The sequence below is a fragment of the Dreissena polymorpha genome, chromosome 10 (genome assembly GCF_020536995.1).
Source record: "Dreissena polymorpha isolate Duluth1 chromosome 10, UMN_Dpol_1.0, whole genome shotgun sequence".
NCBI lineage: Eukaryota > Metazoa > Mollusca > Bivalvia > Myida > Dreissenidae > Dreissena > Dreissena polymorpha.
In genome coordinates this window covers 17,856,348-17,880,827 of record NC_068364.1, presented here as the reverse complement: position 1 = coordinate 17,880,827, position 24,480 = coordinate 17,856,348, and the positions used below count along the sequence as shown (strand labels likewise).

The 24,480-nt window shown below is 32.9% G+C and overlaps 1 protein-coding gene across 4 annotated transcripts; it reads left to right on the top strand.

Annotated features, from left to right (window-relative positions):
* LOC127848377 (protocadherin-11 X-linked-like) lies at positions 1 to 20,346 on the top strand. 4 transcript variants are annotated; one of them, XM_052380803.1, is made up of 27 exons: positions 1 to 60; positions 730 to 796; positions 1,188 to 1,250; positions 1,705 to 1,817; positions 2,181 to 2,228; positions 2,762 to 2,845; positions 3,090 to 3,212; positions 3,523 to 3,642; positions 3,943 to 4,059; positions 4,527 to 4,626; positions 6,824 to 6,939; positions 7,458 to 7,634; positions 8,206 to 8,349; positions 8,549 to 8,710; positions 9,099 to 9,310; positions 9,559 to 9,679; positions 10,002 to 10,072; positions 11,386 to 11,470; positions 12,258 to 12,389; positions 12,844 to 12,902; positions 13,298 to 13,436; positions 13,979 to 14,070; positions 14,344 to 14,415; positions 15,162 to 15,218; positions 15,961 to 16,140; positions 16,646 to 16,757; positions 16,936 to 20,346. In XM_052380803.1, exons 1-27 carry the CDS (start codon positions 46 to 48, stop codon positions 17,590 to 17,592), a joined length of 3,438 nt encoding a protein of 1,145 aa, XP_052236763.1. In that variant the 5' UTR covers positions 1 to 45; the 3' UTR covers positions 17,593 to 20,346. The 4 variants fall into 4 exon arrangements, with proteins under 4 accessions (XP_052236763.1, XP_052236762.1, XP_052236765.1 ...); XM_052380802.1 differs by having other exon boundaries at positions 16,646 to 16,766; positions 16,936 to 20,345; XM_052380804.1 differs by having other exon boundaries at positions 45 to 129; positions 16,646 to 16,766; positions 16,936 to 20,345.
* Positions 20,347 to 24,480: the final 4,134 nt, after the last annotated feature.

The following is a 24,480-nucleotide window of genomic DNA, read 5'->3' as shown; positions in this document are numbered from 1 at the left end:
CTTCTGCTTATCTAGGACCATTTGAGCCACAGTGGCAGACCTTGAATGACGTGTCATTCGGTATGGAAATCAATATTTATACATTGACAGCTTTGTGTGTTTGACAGTTACTGCTTTATAAGAATATTGGTGTGGATTTACATATTCTTACCCAAATACTTTGAATTTTGTTGATTCTTGTACTTGGACTTGAATGTCATGTGTATATAAGTTATACATAATTTGTTTCGTTAGCATTTCGTGTGATAATTAAAATACCAATATTCAAATACCCGTTAAAACGAACATAGTTTGAAAATAACGTGGTAACTGAGGTTTTGATTAAACAAATTGCTAAAGTTTTGGTTGGAACATCGCCTTCCCTAACGTATCATCTAGTTATAAGTGCTTTTATTAAATCAATTAAAATAATACTTTTAAACATATATACATTGAGTGTAATTTATTTAAAAAAAAGCTTTTCCAGATCACCGCATAGGATAATACGGGTTCAATTTGATTTAAAAAGCTTTTATAACATCACTATTTAAACTTCGTTTGCAGGACTATCATACTTGTAAACATAGTATACTTAAAAGGTTTGTCAGATAAACAACGACAGTAGAAATTATTAAGGCACGAATGTATTTATTTTCTTAGAGTTCGTCTATATACTGGTACCTTCTCTATGGATTACTTGTCGTTGATGCGTAGTATACAATTTTTAATAATATGATTCTTTTTTTTCAGCAAATAATGGTTAGTTTTAATGCAATCGTGGTGGCCATGTCAAGTCTGTTTATACACACGCCCGAAGGTAAGTTAACGAACTATACAAAACATTGACTACTCGGACATGATTTGGTGCTTAATTTCGGATTAAATATTTCTGATAAACAAAAAAGGAGACTTTGGCAGTATTGGTCACATCTTTATGATCAATTTAAATGCTGTGATACAAGCGGATACTAATATAGAGTAACATTACTCCTTTTGTGTAAATTTATCAAGTTAAACCATGTACACGTATAAGATATAAATATAATCATCCAAGATAATATGCTAATCGAATACCTATCATGGACTCGTTTATCGTATGCTTACATTCGTCATAAAACAAAAATAAATATTTATTAATAAATATACTTTATTATACGTTACAATTTTACTCGCCAAAATATTAAACAAGGGTATGAAATCTTTTTCAGGAGCAATTTATAATTGCTCGGGCAGTGTTCATGTTGTTGAGGTCAATGACACAGCACTTATTGGTAAGTAAGTTCCCACAACTCAACTTAGAAACGCCTTTTTATTCAAATGTATAATGTTAAAGCGTGTAAACACGCAATTGGCAAAACTTGAATGTTGTAAACATTTTAATTTATGTAATTTTGAATGTTGACATACACTAGCGAAATACATTTCGATTTATCGTGTTTTATCAGGCAGTCGAAAACTATCGATTTAGAGTTCAGTAGCCCGTGTTATTAAATATAATCAAATATTATTGTATTTGCCGGTACATACATTTTTTTTCAAATAAGCATACGGGCTTACCAAATACCTTTCTACTATTGACTGTCTTAGCATTTATTTTCTTGATACCGATTCTTGATATGTAAACATGATAGTTCTTTGGTTATATTTACTCAACACATGAACATTCTCTTGCAATATACATACATACAGTTGTAGCTATGCACAATTTTATGTCGTATTTTTCAGGGCATGTAGTGGTTACTGCCACCGGAAATATTACACAATATAGTGGATGCGCACACTTTTTGGAACTATCGAACGGAAAACTTGTATTAAAAACAAAACTAACGACTCTTTGTGTAAGCGTACAATTATAAAATTAATCATATATAACTTGTGTATAACTATGAGAGAAATTGTAAATAGTACATCCCAAGAAACGTGATTTCAACCAAGGTTATAAGGGCTCATTGCTATTGAATTGTAAAATATAATTTAATTAAAAACCGCGTATATATACTTGTTCGATCATCACGTGAATGGCTGAATATTAAATGTATGATGTCATGTCAATTAGAATACAATTTTACCATACAGGACTTCTTTCTGGATTGTTTTCGAATTGCTTAATTATATTTTATTAACGCTACTTGTCGGGAAGCACATAACTAAACACTGCCCGCATCACACTTTCACTTGATCTCTGTGTTGTATTGTTTCAGATTGACACGCCTGTATGCCAATTCAATACAAGCGACTGTTCGCAGACGGTAGTGTATACAATTAAGAAATAATATTTGTAGGTCATAGTCTGTTGTAAAAAAATGAACGGTCGGAAGTTAAGATTCGCAGGGGTTAAATAAAGAAGAGTGCGAAGCACGGTGATTTGATTCCACATATCTAAACGGTCGTGGGTAATTTGACAAAGAACTATTACCTACACGTATTATTTAGATTCTAACACGGCTTTGTACTGAATAATCATTCTAATATATCTTTTAAATTTAAATTCAATGTACTATTTCTGACGAAACTCCGCCCATACTTTCCATCTACGGCTGTTCCATCGATTACTTGTACTTTTTTCCATTAAACTCGTTAATGCGAAGGTATGCGCGTGTTGTGGAAGAATAAATAATACAACATGCTCTATATGCACGAAAAGTCGTCTTTTAAAGGCAGCGTCTGCAAGTTGCCTGTCAGAAATTTTGCATTAATGCAGATATATAATAGTAAACAACAGTTTATGTTATTAGTACGATCTTAACATTGTTTGTATATATGTGTTTTCTTTTTTCTTTAGAATATTCTTATACTGACCATTGTGCGAACCGCATTTTACAACATATCTTTCAAAGAAGAAAATTATACTGCAACTATAGCAGAGGTAACACACAATGCGAACACTTTTGAAATTTTAAGGACTATGCATCTATTATCGAACTTTGAACCCTACGAAAAATGGGATCTTACTTTAATCGAATTTAAGTATCCAGCTATATTTGTAATTAATACTACCGGTACATCAGCACATTATCGCAGTTGTTTTTTTATTGCATTAAACAAAGAAAAGTCTATGTCATGGGCATAACTTTTATCATTTCTTATTTGTATGCTCGGTTCATTTGAAGAATACGAAAGATGCAACATTGCTGCAAATCGGTTCCGATAAACTGGGAGTAAATCTCGCGATGGGTAACTGTTACAATGGAGATGAAACCTCGTGGAACTATCCAAAATTATTCGCACTAAAGGTAAGTTTATTCCAATCAATTTAATCTACTAGTATAGATGTTTTCCAATCAAAATAATTTGTTAATTAATATTCTGGTAAAAAAGAAAAAAGAGAAAATAATATTGATTGATGCATGTATGTTATAAAAACAAAAGGAAACGTTTTGTTGACATAACTATATATTATCACTTAGAGTGCAATGATGTAATATGTATACCAAAGTCATGCGTATAATATAAACTTTTATACAACTACATTAAGTGCATTAATTGAAACGTGTTCAGTTGCTTAGTACGTTTTATATTTTATTTACGGTAACCTTTCGTCAGACTGAATCTGTGCCGTTTTTCTGGCGGGCCATAAGTAACAGAAATTCCTTATATACATTTGGCGATATCGATTATGAGAAAAGCACTGGGTATGCCCTGACAATCGAAGGAACTTATATGGTTAGTTGTATTTTGTACTTGGAATTATTTTATTCTGAAATGAATAGGCTGCGTAAACATATTGGTGCGTATAATTATTACAAATACACATTTAAGAGTATATAAATGATCTTGTGATATTTTGATTGAACAATCTGTAAGTATAATTTGACCAACTCACGATTGGAAGAATTTCATTGGTTATCTAAGTTGATTAAATTATTGATGATAATTTAATAAACTGTTCAACCTATTTTCACGTTTGGTTGATCAAGATCTATATGACAGACACATGGAATCTTTGTACGACGCTCATTACAGGGTATAAATGGTTCAGCAACAACGACAATCTATGTGGAGATTATTGACGAAGATGACCAAAATCCGACATTTAACATCAAAGACGGTATTGACTACAGACTGGATATCGCTGAAGGGGTGATGTTACTAATAGATTTGTGTGAAGAACTTAGATTAAAAACAAAACATTTAATGCTGATGGAAATTTTCTGATTAATTTACAATTGTCAATAACCGCTTATAACGTTACACATCGTGAGCATTTCGTCTACCACTAACAACAGACCGTGACATTTACTGTAATCACGAATAAAATTTTCGCACCGGGTTTGCTGATGTCTATGAAAACCGTGTTTAAATTTGAAATGATTTCAAATATATTGTCATTATGCACACATTGCTGTTAGACAACATTAAATTGTTTACTGTTGACTAAATAACATTATTTATGATTGATTTAATAGCATTGAAGTACTAATATCAATTCGTTAATATGTGGTCGTTTCGGGTGTTAATTCCACAAATCACGTTGACAAAAAGTTTTCAACATTTATTGTTTACCAGTTTACATAATACACTATTGTTCGATATCTGTGTTTTTTTAGGACAACGCGACAGTGAATAGACCATACAATACAACGCCGGTTATGTCCGCATATGATCAAGATTTCGGCATTAACGCGACCATTAAATACAAACTAAGAAGTGAGTCACTTGTTGTTTTTTTCTCTTTTAAATAAAGCTGTGTTATGGGGTATGCATTGTTACCTGGTTGGTTCGTTTTGTAACCTGGTCGGTTCGTTTCTTAGTTGGTCTCGTAGCTTATTTGTGTGTTTCAAATAAGTTCTTCAATTTATATTATATTTACATTAAAGCTGGCACGCCTTATGTAATGACGAAGTGGTAGGATGGGACATATTAATTCCCGTACAATTCATTACGGTTCTCATGGTATTTCCGTAGAACAACTTAATGAATTTAATTTTCTTAACTTGAAAAATATAAGGCTTCATTTTCAAGAATGTTGGTGTTGCATGATGTATTTCTGTTAATTATATAACTGGCATCAATTTTTCAATTGATTACAGTTTGTTGCGTAGCAAATGTCCATAACAATACAGTATCATATTTGTTGAATTTGTTTTTGCCACAAAATATAAATTAAATTGCCTGCTGGCGTCCTTCATAGTTTATTTTTTGAGACCAGGTGTCTTTTTGTAAAGCCAATTGCGTCTTCACCGTTTGGCAGATTTAAAAACACCTTTATAATTTATATACACTTAATTCGCATACTGTGTAACGCTGTTATAAACATACTCAAATGGGAGTTTTATGGCAATCTTGGATAAAATATTGTCCTATGAATGATTTTCTTTTTTTTATTTACACAAAACTTGTCACATTTTATATTCAAACAAAGAAAAGTAGTTCGTGGTATTTAGTTTTTCTCGACACAAAACAAAATGGCTTACTCTCTGTAGCCATCTGGGATAAAAGTTCGTCCTTCGAAAGACTTATTTCATATTTTGTAATTGAAATGAAATTTCGCACGCTGCATATTTAAAGGGTATAGCTGTGCATTAAATTATGTATACGTCGATCATATGAAAGACGGCCGACAGGCATTCATGTTGGACTGGTAGATTTTTTTGGTGCCGATTTTGATGACACTACTATCCACGCCTTAACTTTATTTGTCTAATATATTATTCAATCCATTCAAATTGTAAGTGTTCCAAAAAGTAATATTACATACTGTAAATGAATAGGTGTAACATAAAACGAAGTGAAACATATTTATTTAATTATTAAATATTAATTCAAGACAATGACATTCTAGCTTGTCATACAAAATGAAACTTAGAATTGTCTAATATTGACTGGAAAAAGCACTTTCACTCGTATTCAATCTAACTAATGAAATATATAGCAGATGGCTCTACTGCACAACTGTCCACAGAACAAAATCCCATACTTCAAAATGAAAACGTTGCAAATAATGTATGTTCATTTTGTAAAATTGAAGGTGAAAGTATAATGCACTTGTTCTGGTACTATCCATTTACAAAAGAAATTATTAAATTTGTTGCTGATATTATTCGTAGAAGTAGGCCAAGCTTTCGACCTCACGGTCTTCATCAGCTTCAGCATAGAATAAATGCAGCGTTTTTGTATAAATAATACAAGGCTTATAGAGACTCTTTTAATCCAAAAATGAACGATGTTAACATAGTATGCATAGAGCTTAAACGATATATCTTTCATTGTCAGAGAAGAAACAGAATCCCTTCAAGTATGAAATTGTAAATAGTATCAAGCACGCTTTTAAAATTTACAAAAACAATTAAATCAGATGAAGAATTAAGAATATGGTCCCTTGTAAAAATATTTACTGTCATCTCATATACCGACATTACAAATAACACCACATAATATTAATAATGTTTAGCACATAAGTTTTTGTAAACTCTGCATAATCAATTTTATATTTTCTTATATATTGCAAGTCAGCACTTACTACTTAATTTTCTTATGTGCAAATGTTTTTATGATTATGAGTTATGTAATAGATACTTTGTTTTGTAAAATACATTGAGTACAACACATTAAGATTTGTATATGAATGTATGCTCAATGTACAACACGTATATGTATGTACACATCAAGTAGCTGTACATGAAATACTTTGTTCATGAACTTCTGAATACTACATGAGAAGCTTTGTATGCAAGTATGTACTTTTCCACGTATGTATGTGATATTCTACGGGAAAAAATATTTGAAACAGCTAAAAGTGATGTAACATAAAGATTATGATGTTGTTAATAATCTCGTGGTGGAGCTATTAGTCTTTTGTTACAGCTATTACTCCATCTGCTGGTGCGCAAGTCTTTTGTTACAGCTATTACTCCATCTACTGGTGCGCACCTTTTTACTATCGACCCTGACAAAGGGACAGTCAATGTTACGGAAGTATTGGACTATGAAAAACAATCGAATTACCGCCTCATCATCGAGGTAATCGCCGTTGTTAAACAAAATGGTAGTGGTGCATTTAATACATTTTTTCCATACAACATAATAATGGTATCATTGTGTTTTGTCTAAACAAACGTGATGTAACTCATTGAAAGAATTACATGTGATGTGTATGTTTTATGAATTTTTATAATGCCTGCTGAGTTTGTTTCATATTTTCAGACTCCGTCAAATTGTATTGAGCACGGTATTTAAATACATTGATTCTAATTTCATAGAATACTATTGAGATTTAATATCAATACAATACGAGAAAGTAACATAATAAATATATTGTTTTACCCTATTTAATTAATTTGCTGTATACGTACATATCTTTGTTTTCACGCAGAATTCTTAGAATTAATGTTTTGTGATAATTTCAAACTTTATTTTATTTATATTCTTTGAATTTAAGTTGCCTGTTAGACTGTTAGATTCCTAGAGGATGTTCTTGTGTTTGTGATCATAATATTTACATTTTATGACGCAGTTTATTTTGCCCTTTTCTTGTTAAGGCTTATCAAGTTGACAACCCACAGTCGCGCACCGCTCAAGCAACTATAAGCGTTAACGTCGTAGACATAGATGATCACAAACCATTGTTCCGACCGGATGTTGACGACGTGGTGTTATTAGAACATTCAGTCGTTGGTACACACGTGTATAACGTGAGGGCTTTGGATAACGATGCAGTATGTGTATTGTGTTTACGCAACCCTTCCTAGAAGGCGGCATATAGTAGTCGCACTGTATGTCGTATCGCTTTTTGGGTGCCCATTCCATTTCTATTAACACAAATTGGTTGATTTCAAGTGAAAACAGTAAATTTGGCAATAAAACAGCCTACAAATTTCTTTCACAACCACAATTTGTCTATTGTGCATGATGTTTCAAGACCATTGGCCAGAAACATTGCTGTCATGAAATCGTGTTGCCTGTCACACCCGTCTACTTAATTAAAAGTTCAAGGTCACACTTGCAGGTGAATTGTCAAAATTGGCCTTTTGTACATAAGCGGAGACTTGAGACACAAATTAAATGTGTATTGTGGGGAATGCTAGGCATCCTTTTCATCTGGACAATGTTCTGTGTTGTTTTTCTTATTGATTTACAAATACATAGGTATTTGATTCAAAATTGTGTTTCTAAATGTTCACTTTCAATGTAGTTACAACTTATTTTAAGCTTTTATACAGCTCGTGTTCCTACCATGAAATATCGACATTTCTTTGTCGGCGATGGACATTACACCATATATTTCAGGGAGAAAACGGGTTCATTACCTATCGGATCATTAGCAACACAGAGGCGTTTCAGCTTCTTAAAATTGACAACTTTTCGGCAGCATTGAATGTAAAAGATCCGGCGAAAATTGATAGGGAAAATCAGGAAAATATCACCGTTATTGTAAGTATCAACTGGTTTACATTTTACATTTTGCATTTACATGCTATTATGCCATCAATATTTTACAACATAAAATTAACTAAGAAACTATTAGCAACATGAGGGTTATTTAAAGGCACGCATTACGGCATTATAGCGGTTCTTCATTGTAACATTACATTAATATAATTTTAAATTACTTGTTTTTATATTTTCGTAGATTGAACCATTAACACATAATGGCAAAGCAGGTCAAAACAACCTAACAGTGAACATCCGTCTAGAGGATATAAACGACAACAATCCAGTTTTCGGTATCCCTGATATGTCTGAGTTCAGTTTCACGTATGTGAATCAATCTGATGGAACGTCTATAGGAAAGGTAATACGTGTTCTAAAGATAATCTGTCAAATGTACACTCTATACAAATTTAACATTCTGTCCTTGGAATTCTAAAGTTTCCTTACCATAATCCTCGACTACCTGTGAGCTCTCATTTTTTTACCAAAGCTTTGAAGTCCTTCGTGTATTGCTTTTCCCATATTTTTTTTAAAGATTCCATCGTCTATTTCTTGTTTATAAATATTACCCTGCCGATCAATATGAAGTTAGAAAGATATTAATTACTAACTATTGTTTCGGGATTCGCCCTGTTGTTTTTTGTGCTATTACCTCATCTCGGCATTCTGCAGATTTTATTTTTTTATTGTACTAACATTTAACCGTATCTGTTGTTGATCGTATAGTGGCGATTGCTTTCATGACACAGGTTGAGGCAACTGATAAGGATACTGGCGATAACGCTCTTCTCGACTATGAGATAGTTAACAGGACCATGAACGCAGGCGAATGTTATAACGATAGTCCATTTATTATCAACAAAACAACCGGGGTTATTGTTATGAGCAGAGGTTGTCTACCATGTGATGGATACCGTTTTGTTGTTCAGGCTTGTGACAATCCTTATAATCCTATTGCGAGGTCAGTATCATCAATTGTTTCATATACAGAACAGATAACCTACTAGTCATTTTCAAATACTTATACATAAGAACAATATTCAATTTCAATTTTAGAAATGCTATCAAATAATAATAAATCCACTGCAAAACACATATAATTGGATGTTTGATGGTTAACATATTGGACAAATATGCACAGAAATATAAAAAATATCTCTTTGTTAAACCTACTTACTTATCTTAATGTGTAAAAACGTATCGCTTTAGGCGATGCTCAGTTACTACGGTAGCGGTTGCTAGGATAGCCAATGAGACTGTGGATAACTCTCGTCAGAACATTAACGTCACGGAATCCGTTTTAATCGATACTTACGTCGCTCAACTGATGGTAAATTTCGAAAATTATTGTCTGTATTTTATTTTTATTTCTCAGTTGTATAGCAATGCCATTAGCAGAATATTTTTACTGATGTCTATGGATTGATACATTATCTGTACGTTTGTCTCTCGGAAAGTTTCATACAATGTAATTACTGTATGTTTGTTGTTAATTTTCAGTTAATACTTACTGTTGGTCAAGAATGTTCAAACGCTTAAAACTTCTATTTTGCACTTAATCGATAAACAGCAAATTCGGAAAACATATATATGTTTACAAGTTTCAAGCGTTTGAACATTCTTTATATAATTATATATGGTATTATTTACAGTGTGGTGGCACAGGTGTGACGTATAAAGTAATACCTAGTATAACTGCAGTGCCGTTTGGTGTATCTGCCAAGTAGGTCTTGTATTAAGTTTTATTACTTGTACTGTGATATTGGCAAAGATGAGTACTAGTACATTACACCTGCACTATTATTTAGACACACGACAATAACACAAACTTGTAATACATACTACTAAACAATTATAGTAGATTTATTTGTGTTCTGTTCTGTTCATCTTTAACACCAATTACTAATTATAAAGATAACTGTTACGATGTGGTCTTGGTATATACACAAGTTGAAATCGGCTGATTCATAGGAAAACGTTTGCATGGTTTCTTAATCTGGTTCGGCCACTTCGCGCAGTCATTCTGAATAATTATATAATTAATAATAAGACACACGTGAATGATTCTCACACGATATTCTGTGCTTTTGCCAATAACTGGGTGCTATACATTGTGAAAATGAAGCTGTAACCTCAATCCATACTATAACTATACTCACTGAAACACTTTAAATCATCTGGCAAAGAAGGCACTCCAAAATATTAAAAAATAGTGCTTTGAAACGTATTACTAAGATAACGTGTTTAAAGCATTTAATATTTGAGTATGGTTTCCAATCTGTATACAAATTAGAATCATACCAGTGCAATTTAGGTTTATTTGAATATTATCGAGATATGATATGTTAGTGCAGCGAGATAAAATAATGTAAAATGAAATACAATAAAATAATGTAAATGTAAATTTTCAAACGTTGCCCATGTGTAGTTTACAAAATGTTTACGAGTGTACTTTATCTATATCTAAAATGTATTAAGATATATTAAACTAATAAACACCGTCGCTTATGAATATCCATTATATGTAAGCTAAGGTTGCGTGTTGTTTTTAATCATTTAAGTTGCGTCTATTTTATGTTTGTGAGCTAATATATTACTAATTTTTAATTGATTATTTTATGATTTTTTTCGAAAACATTTGCGACTCGGTTTGCAATTACAATCAACAAAAACTGAATTAAAATAACGCAAACGCAAAAATAACGTTTGCATTATTGTTGTTAACACATCAATGCATCATCATGATGCTTTTGCTATGCAATCACCCAAGCTAAAGTCCCCTGGAGACTACCTCATGCGCAGCAAAACTAAAGATTTGTTTGTTTGTAAGATAATTAACGATAACGATAATAATACATGCATTATTTAAGTTCAACAAGTTTAACTGGCCTATAATTTTTATGTATGTCTTTTAAATATTTTTTTATTTATGTCTTCTAAATATTTTTTTTATTTATATCTTTTAAATAAGAGGCTGCACTGCTATTAATAACATCATTTAGTATAACGCGTAGGATTGACTTTTATGTGTTTTAGCGGAATTTTGAAGACCTCTGGATTATTAGACAGGGAAAACAATTCGACGTATGACTTTCTGGTTCAAGCCTACCAGTATGGACAGGTTAGTAAATCACAGATATCACATGCTGTTATCGTGTTATGCTTACCGAATACGAGTATCTTTCCCTTGTGTTTCAGCACTTTGTGAGCAATTTAATTTCTCCTATTCTCTGAGCGACAAACCGCATGATGTAATTGAGTTAAATGACGCGACGTTATTGATATATACAAAAAGCCAAAGGCTCGCCCTCAAACTAAATTCCTGCACTCATTTATAAAAAGAGAATGCAATGACAGTGGGTGTAAGATCATGAGAACGATCCTCTTTTTCTTAATTAGCATTTATAAATGGTGAGTAACATAATCTATATATAATTTGATTACTGCGATACAAGTATGGTGTTGACAATTTTACTGAACGTTAATTGCTGTCAAACTAAATTCCTGCACTCATTTATAACAAAGTATGCAATCACAGTGGGTGTAAGATCATAAGAACGATCCTCTTTTTCTTAATTAGCATTTATAAATATTGAGTAACATAATCTACATAATTTGATTACTGCGATACAGGTATGGTGTTGACAATTTTACTGAACGTTAATCTATAAAATATATGTGTGTTTTTCACTAGTGTATACAAGAAATAAAACCATAGACGATAATCTATTGTCTGTGTAAAACGCATTAGTCATTTACAAAGCATTAATCTCAAGGTCAGATATGATATCTTCCTGTTGTACTTTTTTAACATACACTGTAATTACTGTTACGACATTTTGCCAAAACGTTTTGTCCGTTTTCTAGTGTTAATTATATGACACAACAATATTTTAACTCTATTGTAGGTCAAATGCAACATCAACATTAGTATAAACATCCTTGATGGGAATGACAATGCTCCCGTGTTTCAACCTGACATGTACATACTATACTTGGGAAACACCACTGAAAAGGGACAAATCGTCGGAATAGTTCGTGTACGTATGGGGTAACCTTATGTTTTAAAGCTCATTGTTTTAAATAATAGTTGTTTGTATAATGAGATGTTTTTCAATTCGTGTTTGAATCTTCATTTACTATTGCGAGTACAGAAGAATGCCTCATGCATAATTTTATCGTTGCATATTAATGAGAACAGTCCATCTGTTCACAAAAACATCGTTTCTTGCTGTTACAACGTACATCTGCAAAAGGCGGTAGAGCAAGAATCTAGGCTAAACCAAATATGATTAAACGACGTTTTTAAGTGATTGTTCTTAACACAGTCATAAGAATAAAGTATAAATAACATCGCAATTTTCTTAACTCTGATAAATAAGATTGTTTTCTAGTAATATACTATTAAATATATAGTATTCATTTTTTTCATATTATGCAAATTATATAATAAATTGTTTTAGTTGCATCATTGAGAGTTTAGTAATGTTTTAGGCAAATGATTCTGACATCGGCGACAACGGAATTGTGAATTATTCGTTCAAAACCAGAAGGTTAGATCAACAGTATATGTAGACATTAATTTTTAGAATAATATGTATCTGCCCTCTTTGCATTTCAAGCTCTTGCATACGCAATCGGTTTGTCGTTAAAATATGGAGAGTAAGTGTTAATCCACTGACTTTTTGATATACTGGTATATTAAGGAAAGGTTATATTACCCATAAACACTCGTCCGTAACGTAAAGCTAAATAAGACAATACTCATGCGTTACACAATGTTAGTATACGCCTGTATGAATTATTTATTTTGTAAATTATAATTTTTGTAGATTATCTTTATAATTTCAAACGTATTTTCTTGTTTTGTGGCTATATCGGAAAAACACTGTGAGCATTCTCGAAACCGGATTTTCATTCTGTATGTTCGTGTTTTGCTGTTATTCAGCGGTAAATCGTACTTTATCAACGGTTCATCCGGGGAAATCAGTCTTGTTAGTCCAGACCATGTCAGAGATATTGAGCAACTTGTAGTCATCGCGACAGACCAAGGAACACCCCGATACGAGGCATCGGCTGTTGTTTATGTTAGCAATCTTCAGTTCGAACGCATGCTTATATAGATTATTGTATTATAAATAACTTCAGATGAGGAAAAATATATATCGATCTTCTATTGAAACTCTCTTGGAGATCACGCATGAATGTATCGTTACAGTTCCGTTAGTAAATTCAGACATTTCATTTTGGGTTAAAACTAGTATACCAAAACGCTAAGCTTAAATACCACCAAAACTGTTTGACAGTGAGAAATAAAGTACACAACGTCTTGACGTAATATTGCATGTTATTTTATTTCAAAATGCATGTTCTGCGCATTACCAGAAAAAGTTAAACACAATATATTTAAAAAAGATCAATTGGCTTATTCGTTTAAGATCATATTCAATGGTCCTCTAGTCAATAACTGTTCTATTAAATGATTTCTATATAAATACTGGTAACCTTATATTGACTTTTTCAGATAAACTGGAACATTCTCACAGACGTATAAGTTGATTAAAATTAGGTAGACACACAGTTCGGCAAGGTAGCAATACTCATAATGTATCCCAAAACTATTTTCAAGGTCCTCAGTGGAGATGTTGGTACTAGCTCGGTTCCACTTAACACGCCTCTGGAAAAAGGACAGATTACACACAAGAAAAATACACTTGAAAGGTAAAAAGGGCCTATACAAACAATGTGCATAATTGTATCTATGTACTTGACATAATGTTTATACTACTATTGTTTGGGAAAGTAAAAGTTAAATATTTGCGATGACGAATAACTAAGATAATACACGAATTATGTATGGTCAGACTTATGGTTCAGGGCAGACAGTCATGCTCGTTTAGTAGTACGATAGACTAAGCAGGGATAGTCTGAAAGCCGACGCCATAAATTATAGTTGGTATAGTTTATACCCAAGTATTTCATTTTGTTTTTCAGGGGAATTTCAGAGATTTTAAACCAGAGCGTAGTCATTTCGCATGTGAAAGCCTACGAAAAGTCTCCGCATAGGTGAGTAACCTTTTATGTTATAATTCAATTATACACTACTTTTTACCACTTTTTTTGCACACCTGATTGGTTTATGTACCACCGAAAAAGCGCTTTCACATTGTATAACCATTTCGTTTTCGTCGAAATTGTTAAGATCCGACTTCTTTTACTATTATGAAATCTGAATCAGTCATATCATAAGCAAGAACCTTTAAGATCGCAACATTAATGAGTACTGAAACAACAATTGGACTTCCGTTTGCTGACATAATATTTGCAGTCAGTGAATTGACTTTTAAATATTGTGTTAACCCTATAAGAACCTTTAAGATTGTAATATTATTGAGTACTAAAACATCAACTGGACTTCCGTTTTCTTAACTACTACTTGCTGTTAATTGACTCAGTTAAATATTGTATTAAACATATAAGAACCTTTAAAATCGCAATATTAACGAGGACTGAAAAAACAACTTGACACCCGTTTGATTTTATTATATTTGCTGTCGGTGAATGGACTCTATTAGATACTGTATTTAACCTATAAACTAACAACATCTATTCAGTCGTAAAGAATGTGGAAGCGTGAAATCCAAGGCATTTTGGAAAACAAATTCAGTTCAGACTGACTTTGTATTTATATTGAAATAGCGTTAATTTATAGCGGATGTGTGCCTTTAAATTGGTTTTATCACCATTTTCTTCGTCAACTGTATCGGATCATTGTTTTACGATGTTTTATAATTGTCCCTTGTGTTTTCTAGGTCCAGAATCTTCATCACTCCTACAGAGAAGTCCGTCGAAACCAGCACACTGGTCAGGTATGCAGACAAGTCGAAGATGTCAGTGTGTGCGTTTTAAACTAACCAATGATGTAAGATTGTTGATAGCATATGCGATTGGCTATCGTATTTGCGTCACAACGTTGGTGTGGTTTTACTTATTAAACGTGTAATGGATATGGTGTTCGAATATCGATCGGGAAGTCACGGGTTCGATCCCTATTGTGGGAGCATTCTTTCGATCTTCCTCAAAGACACCAAACACTGGTTCTACCCAGGGCCCAAGACTCATTGTCTCGTCAAAGTGCGTCGATGCTCCAGAGGAGCCGTATATTAAATGTGAAAGAAGAAGATAAAAATAAGAGATGTGTTTGTCAGAAACAAAATACCCCCTACTGCGCTGCTTTGAAGCCACTCATTTGACCTTTGACATTGAAGGATGACCTTGACATTGACATTTCACCACTCAAAATGTGCAGCTCCATGAGATACACATGCATGCCAAATATCAAGTTGCTATCTTCAATATTTCAAAAGTTATGGGCAATGTTCAAGTTTTTGGACGGACGGTCGGACTGACTGACGGACAGACGGACGGACGGACAATTCAACTGCTATATGCCACCCTGCCGGGGGCATACAAATAGTACGAACGCTTTTCATGGAGTTAATCCGGAAGCAATGACCCTATTTTTCTCATATATCTCGTTTTAAACTAAAAATATCCTGTTCTTAATAATACAGTCATGAGTGCTAGAATGTGATGTGTTATATCTTTCAGACAGGTGTATAATAACTTCGAAGAGATACGGACATTATTCTATTCTGCACTCGAGTGTGCGGACACCAAACATTTCGATTCGGACCTGGGGGCACCCAAGATAGGTTTCATCGTTATGGCGGTGGTTATTCTGGTTGGAACGAGTATTGCGATCGTCTTCATTTACAGGCAGTTTAACTGGTATGCAAGTATTATTCTTGTCGGCCGTTGAAAGAAGAGTTAGATTCGAACTGCTAATATTTTGAAACTGACCATTTGCACAACTGTTTGAAAACATCCTTCTGGTGGTGGTCGAATCTTTGAATGGGTTACTGTTAAAAAGTATACATATTATTATATTTATAACTTTAACTTGTCGTCACTTGAGCTGTACGAAGAAATAAGCAAATATTGAAATATTACATTTTGATGCGAATGTTTCTTTGACGGTTGCAAAGACATATGTATTGTTCGGTCGTGATAAATACGTTCCCCTTTGAAAAACTCATGCATTATGAAGCGTAAACCCAGTACGACATATCAATTACAAATGTGATGCCACTTTTTAGGAAGACATATTTTGACATATTTTTACGTGACGACTTTGCTTCGTTCACTATGCTTAAAGTTTGCCACACGTTGTGAGTCTTGGAAGCCTACTGACTGTCACACGTAATTAGTGAAATATTCATTTCTTAATTCGCAGCCACAAAAGATTCAAAAAGCTCTATGAAACGTTGAATAAGGACAGTTCGATGCGCGCGTCTCATGCTGAAACTGCAACACCTGAAAGCGAGTCTAGATCGGCGAACACAAACGTACAAAATGTATTAATTTTAGTTCCGGTTTATGTTTTACAACGAAATTAAAATATTTGTTCCATATGCATGATCGTATCAGATAAATTGGTTTCAGGTAGTTGAGTAATAACTCGTTTATATTTTAAAGTTGTTTCTATTAACATCATTTAACTAAAACTACGTGTGTATTATGCAGGACGAAACAAATGTTGTATCGGAAACCAGTAACGGTGATGTAGAAGCAAAAGTTGAAAACATCACGTCGGTAAAGGAAAGCCTTGATCAGCGTGTATGTATCGAGGGCAATGAGCGTCAAACGGGTTTAAATTCTGAAGATATGCCTGATGAAGCAATCAAACGCAATCGTGAAAAACCTGTTGGTAGTGATAGTGTTTCTTACGCAGAAATGAACAAAACGGAAAGTGATGGCAGCAACGGCCTTAGTAAAACTGAATCGCAATCTGATGTGCACGATGTTGCAGATGCCGAGACTATGCTTGAAGAACCTAACCCTGACTACGATCCCATAAAAGTTAGGTTTAGCGAGCCACTGAAGATAACGGCGCAAAACATTGGAGAGGAAGATGATACGTCAAATATGGAGTCGAATGAGAATGGTTACGATGAAAAGGACAAACCATCTATCAAAGGAGATGAGTTAGAAAACAACGATATTCATAATAAATACAACCCGATGAAAGACGTTTATGAAGGAGCATATCAACACGTAATGAATGGACGAGTACCTAGTCATGACACAGAAGTTGAAGTAGATAAAATTTGGTCCCCTTTGCAGGACATTACTTCTGACAACAACAGCCAATATGACTTTGCTCCAATAGTATCAATATAAAGAAGTGATACTCCAGTTGCTGGAGCAGTATTGCAGTCTCTTATATACAATTAGTTGGTCCTTTATTAATAGTAAAATTACTACTACTACTCAAAATCAACGAAAATTTCGTCACTTTTTCGTTAAATTAACTTAACCAATTAAAAATCAGTATTCCTTATGGCAATTGCCGAAATTTCAACGCCAGATGTGGTCTGGTAAAATAGATGTCTGTAGACATAAAATGCTCGTTGTTTTTTCCATTTTAATTTCCGATATCTATTTATACGACACATGAACACTAACATGGTGTTCCTGTGTCGTGTGAATAGATATATTCGCGGGAAATTAAAATGGAATTAATTGTGACACAAACAAATACAAACGAGCATTTTGAATCTACAAAAATCTATGTAATCATACCACATCTAGCGTTGAAATTGTGGCTATTGCTATAAGGAACACTGATTGTTTAGGTGTTAACTTTATTTTACGAAATACTTAACGAAATTTTTGTTGATTTTGAGAGTAATGGAGACTTTAAGGCAAGTGACCAATTGCCTAAATATTACCAAACAGCTCAATACAAAACAACATAAACACATGTGTACATAATTATAAGCGATATTGATGTTATTTTTACGGAACAGTTTTGTGACAGATACACATTCAGCAGTTACACGCGTTCATGTTATCATTGCATTAAATTCACCGATCATACTTTAACAGTTGCTACTATTCAATGAAATATTTAGTTGCTCATTTCTGGATTTATACTTGATTTTCTAAATTTCGACTAACTAATACTTCATGCTTCCATCATCCTATCGATTTACCTATTTGGATAGAAAACGTCAGTCAAACATTAAGGCTTTGTTGTGTTTGCAACTAGTATTAAGCAGTAAACATATTTGTATCTACATGCTTCATATCGAGTGTTGATCGTGATAATATATATTGTCTCACAATAATGTGCATATAATGTAACAATGGTCCCTGATCTGTTTTCTCTTCACAATTAATTGTGTGGTATGCTGTTATTTTATAAATATGTAAGAAATAAACAGTAAAAGAAATTCATCATTATAAACATACTTATTGTGTATTTACATATTTATTTTAAATTTCATCAATACCATGGCTTCAAGGGAAACACTGTTTTAGTATATTTTTTTATTAAATAAATCTTGTAAAATGTAAAATATATTCGTGATATTAAAAATTTTTGTCGATTATTTCATCATTCCTTATGTTTTAAAAGCTGCAATTCCTTTTGTTTTTCATAGCAATTTTACATTAAGAGAACTTGTTTAATACACAAATAATCTATCGTTTTAATACATTCATGTACAAATAACTAACGTACATACTTTAAGTTAATATTTTTGTGAATATATATCTAATTAACAAATGCACATAGTTTATTTAAAGCGGGTATATACGATGTTGTCAAATATTTATGAATGTATATAAACTGTGTAAAAAACTTATTATTATATATATTTCAATATAAATTAAAATAAAAGTTAAGAAGAACATGTGTCAAAAAATGCGAAATAAGCCAGATATTTAATTCTGAAATTGAAAACGGCTGTACAGCCGAATTCGCCAGCATGTATACCATACATGTACGATGTGCATCTAAACTTACGAGGGGTGTTCCAGAAGTTCGTGGATTTTCGCTATAACTTTCATTTGGTAACATAAAAGGACAAACAAATAGCATGTTAAGAATATTTCATCCTTTCCAAATCTACTCTCCAAATATCATGGAAATACATAAAACAATAAATATATATCAGAGATTCAAACATGTGCACAATGCGCACACCGATGCACGTGTAACGTTTCTGTTCAACGTCAATGACGTTATGAAGTAAACAACTGTCAAATCTTTTCAACATAATCACCTCCAGCGCGAATGCACTTAATGTGTCGGGAAATCCACTTGTCAAAAGTGTCTCTATACCAGTCAGCGTCAAAAGACAACACGATTCGCTTTGCTGCAACTGTAAGTTCCTGTTTTCTTGCAAAGCAAATACCGCGCAACTGTGATTTATCTTCCGGGAAGACGCGGAAGTCCAAAGGGGCCAAATCCGGACTGTAAGGAGGACTTAGGCGCTGTAACGTGAAATTTGCCGTAAATTCTGTTTATCAACGACATTTAAACCAAATTTAAATTCGCGTAACGCTCATACTTATAATAAAATACACGCGTGCGCCGCATGTCGTTACTGAGGTCTCTATGGCAACGCGTTTCAAACGCGCTTTATGGAATTCATGCAAGTCCGTGATAATTGGTTTGTATAATATGTAAATTTCATTGACTTTTACCAGCAAACTAATAAGTTATAGCGAAAATCTACGAACTTTTGGAACACCCCTCGTAGTTTAACGGTTTATTATACAAAGACGAATGCTTCGGTTATTGTATGAAAATATGTACGTCACTATCGGCTCGGGTCGCTAAATTGTCTTTGCTGCATTTTATGAAATTCGACTTTAATGTATACTTTTTCTTGCCTATTTTGTGTTATTGGAACATATTTTATCAATATATTACAATTAAACACATATAAAAAATCGTATATACCCGCTTTAATAATTTGAATGTATCATGTTAAGTATTTTTGTAACATTATACTCAGACAATGCGTATTAGAATCTGTGTACATGTAAGCGCGCCAATAAGTATCGACATCCGTACTGCTTTGAAAGCGTATGTGAACATTAATAAATTAAAGTCTACAAGCTTATTAACATCGTACTTTACGTATATGACATTATAATTTCCATGGTTTGTTTGTCATTTTAACTTTTTTTGCGTAATTAGAACTGTTTGAATGTAATTTTGGTAAAGTAGCCAAACACAGAAACCACACATTGTCCTGTATGACTACTATTTCGAGTTGAAATTCTGCTTAGTTCTTGATAACCATTTGAATATATAGTTTTGGAAAATATACAGTTACCACTTGCCATATCTAATTTAATTTAATTTGAACAGTGTAACTATTAAGAAAACTCTCATTTCCATGTCAATGTACTTTAACTTTCCAACAGCAAATAGAAGCGACGAGTAGAGTAAGTCGTTGACACGTTGTCTTTAAAGTTTATCGTACGATTCGTAAAAATAGCTTTATTCAAAACAATTCTTCACCATTAACGAACAATGTACGCAAAGTACACAGAAGAATTATATCAACGATAAAAAAAATAGAAGTGACGTAAATGTTTGAGAATACGACTTGATTACACAAATTCAATAGGGAAATATGAATCGGTTTATGGCTATTATAACTTGTCGACACTGTGGTTAATACAAACAGTTTTTCCCCATGTATACGGTTGCGATTCGAAACTATTTAGTGTAGTAGGTGCCAATAAGAGTTATGCTGAAGTATAAAATATAAAGCTGAATCGATATCTGTAAATGATAACCATCAAAATCCTTCATTATCAAAGATTAAACACTTAGACTGAATTTAGATTTTTTTATCAATTTGACCTTTGTTAAATTATATTATTGCATTGGAGACAAATATGGTGCGATGATAAATCAATAACGGAGACAATTAATAAAGTCATCATAGTTTGAAACATTTATTTAAAATTAAAAGCGTTATCGTGTTATTTCATTTTGCCCAACGATACTGTACATGACTGCTGAAACATCAAACAATCTTCAATGTCTTTATATATATCTAATTACCCTGAAACATTAAATACATTCTATCATAACATATATTCGAAGTGTTTAATCATATGTTTTGGGTCTGCTAACTTTCCAGTTGTATAACATATAGCAATATCTGTAATTATTCTTTGTTCATTCCGTTTAATTTTCTGATATATACCAAATGTGACAATGTTATCTTGTGTTTATACCTTCGAGGAAGCGTTAAGTATGTACAATTTTCAAAGTAAAACAACATAGTTCCTGAATAAATAAATATTTATTTTGTTGTTTGTAAGCAGGATAGTATGTAGCTTAAGTATGATCGGTTAGTGTCGATTTTACATAAGGTCTAATGAGTATATGTTCAAATGAAGGATTCAACGCAGAGGTCAGTTTTAGCATATAACCTCAATGAATATTACACAAATTATTCCTAAAGCAATAAGGAAAGAGATGTTTACTGGTAAGGCGTGCACCAAAAAATGATAATATTGATACAAGTTATTATTCTAAACACTATTTTAGCGAGAAATCAGTCTTGTAAATTGGTAATCAAATGCCAATTAAGCATATCAAATCTCGTCCGATTGATGTGAATTGCGAGTTAGGAAACCTGGTCATCGATGTCTTCACTTATAGCCCCCAATTCAAAAGAGTGCACACGTAGTAAAATGTATTCTTTGTTATAAGTCTTATCTAATATGTAATAGTATTTATTTTAAACCCTTGTTTTAGTGTGATAATGCTAAGTAACCGTTTGGATATACAAATATGAGTAACCTATATATAACTTATTTTTAATTCATCAATAGGTATTTGAGTCTGCTAGCCAGGAATATTATCGTCTGTTAGTCTTTTCAAGAAGACAGCGATGTAATGATGTTCTTCATGCCCGTACATGATACCAAAACAAGTAAATTCTAATCCAATAATTACAACTTAAAACCGACCCTGTGAAGTCCTTTTTTAATATGTATTACGAAATTATATGCAACCGGGTCAGCAAATATGCACGACAATGTCAATCTACGAGATAAGTTTTTAATCCAAAACTTATATGCATACATGAATCGTGTTGTTTGAAGATTAAATCATGTGGTGAACATATTATATACAGGCGTTTACTAATGCAAAGACAATATAAACAAGGCTCTATTACAGATTCGTGTCATATTGAAAGAAAGTCCGTGTCTTAAAGGGATCTTTTCACGCTTTGGTAAATTGACAAAATTGAAAAAAGTTGTTTCAGATTCGCAAATTTTCGTTTTGGTTATGATATTTGTGAGGAAACAGTAATACTGAACATTTACCATGCTCTAATGTAGCCATTATATGCATCTTTTGACGATTTTAAAACCTAAAAATTATAAAGCGTTGCAACGCGAAACGATTGAATAATTTGGAGAGTTCTGTTTTTGTCGTGAAATTTTGTGAAACTACGAAGATTGCTTATATAAGGTATAAAATACGTTTAGCATGTGTACCCGGCGGAATAGCTCAGTAGGTTAAAGCGTTTTTACTTCAGGACTCTGGCAGGACTCCAGGGGTCACTGGTTCGAAACCTGCTCCGGGCAATGTTCTTTTCCGTTTTTTAATTTTATTCTTGATTTTTTACTGGAGCTTTTACGATCCAATGTTCACATTTATCAATATAAAACATTTAATGAATAAGTTAAAAAATGCCAAAATCTGTGAAAAGGCCCCTTTAATCTGATGTAAATTGCAAACGAATTATCACGATCAATCCCTGAACAGAAAGTAAAATATTAACGAAACAATTGCTCCAAAAATGTGTTTTCATTTTCAAATATTTTATTCCAAGTGTGTAACATATGTATTAGAGATTAAAACAGACATATCAGCATCCACTAATATCATGGCCATGTGACATTTTATTTCTCTTATATCGCATGACGAAACAATTGAGTATATTGATATAAGGTATGTATTGAGCAGTTATGCGACCGAGCAAACCATATGCTATTGTCGTATGTTGATTAATATAAAAAAAAATCTAAATAAGTGTTAACACCGACAAACAGCAATCATAAAGAAAAACGTGAATAACACCTTTTGGTAAAAGACGTTGAATAGCTTGTCGTGGCATTCAGGATCCACATGCAATTGACGGACGAAAACATATACTAGGGGTAACGATTAATGATCAAATGGGTAGTAATAGACTGTTTCCATCGAACAGTTGTGGATACGTTATCAGTGTTATATTTAAGGTAACCCAAACGTCAGTTATTTCTTATATGTAATATTGTTGCGCACCTTAACCTGAAATGAAGCGTTATATGTGGTACATAGGAACCATAAATCAGTTGGTTCTACACGTATTCCTGGTGTGCCACGGTAAACCTTCAATAAATACCATCCGAACATTGTTTGCCCAAAACAAATTGGGTTTATTTATATTGTCGATATTGTTCGATACTTCATTATTTTATTTACTTTCTGTAAGTACTTCGTTTTATCTTCGATTCTGGTGTCCGATTCTTCAAAGTTTTGTTTTTAACAAACACTCCTTAGGCGAAGCCAGATTTGATCCCATGTTTGGGATATTTGAACGAACGTCGTAAAAGACATTTCATGCTGCCTAATACAAATTATATTTGCCGTCAACTTAACAGTTTTACTTTACGTAAATGCGCAAAATCAACGAATAGTTCATACAATATCTTGGAAAAATAAAGTTATCACATAAAAAGTGGTGTTCCTTATTGCAATAGCCAACATTTCAACGCTAGATGTGGTATGGTTACATCGATTTAAAGAGATACAAAATGCTAGGTTTTTTGTGTGTGGAGGACTTTATTCCATTTTAATTTCCCGCAACGATATCTATTAATATGACATACGAACACTAACTTGGTACATGAACATGTGTTTAATATATTGTTCCGCAAACAAAGAGCTTTGTGTATCTTGTTCAATCTATGTTTCCAGACCACATCTAGTGTTGAATTTTGTTGCTATTAGTATATTTTGAGGGTTTATGGGATTTAAGAAAAGACGATATAAGGAACTTTATAAGGAAAACAACTTCCGGGGCCATTTTTGACACCCAGAGGTATGATTTGAACATGTGCATATGAAGATCATTATAAAATTCATCACGATTTCCTTGGCCGGTCTGTTCGTTTTAGGGAAATAAGTGACGACGATACAAAAATCCTCATCTAGTGAGGTATTTTGTGTGCTGCTGAGAGCAATTAATGCATGGA

Coding starts and splice junctions, on each gene's coding strand:
- LOC127848377 (XM_052380802.1), top strand. Junction 1,818..2,180: donor CAAAACTAACGACTCTTTGT/GTAAGCGTACAA, acceptor GTATTGTTTCAG/ATTGACACGCCTGTATGCCA. Junction 16,141..16,645: donor ATTTACAGGCAGTTTAACTG/GTATGCAAGTAT, acceptor CTTAATTCGCAG/CCACAAAAGATTCAAAAAGC.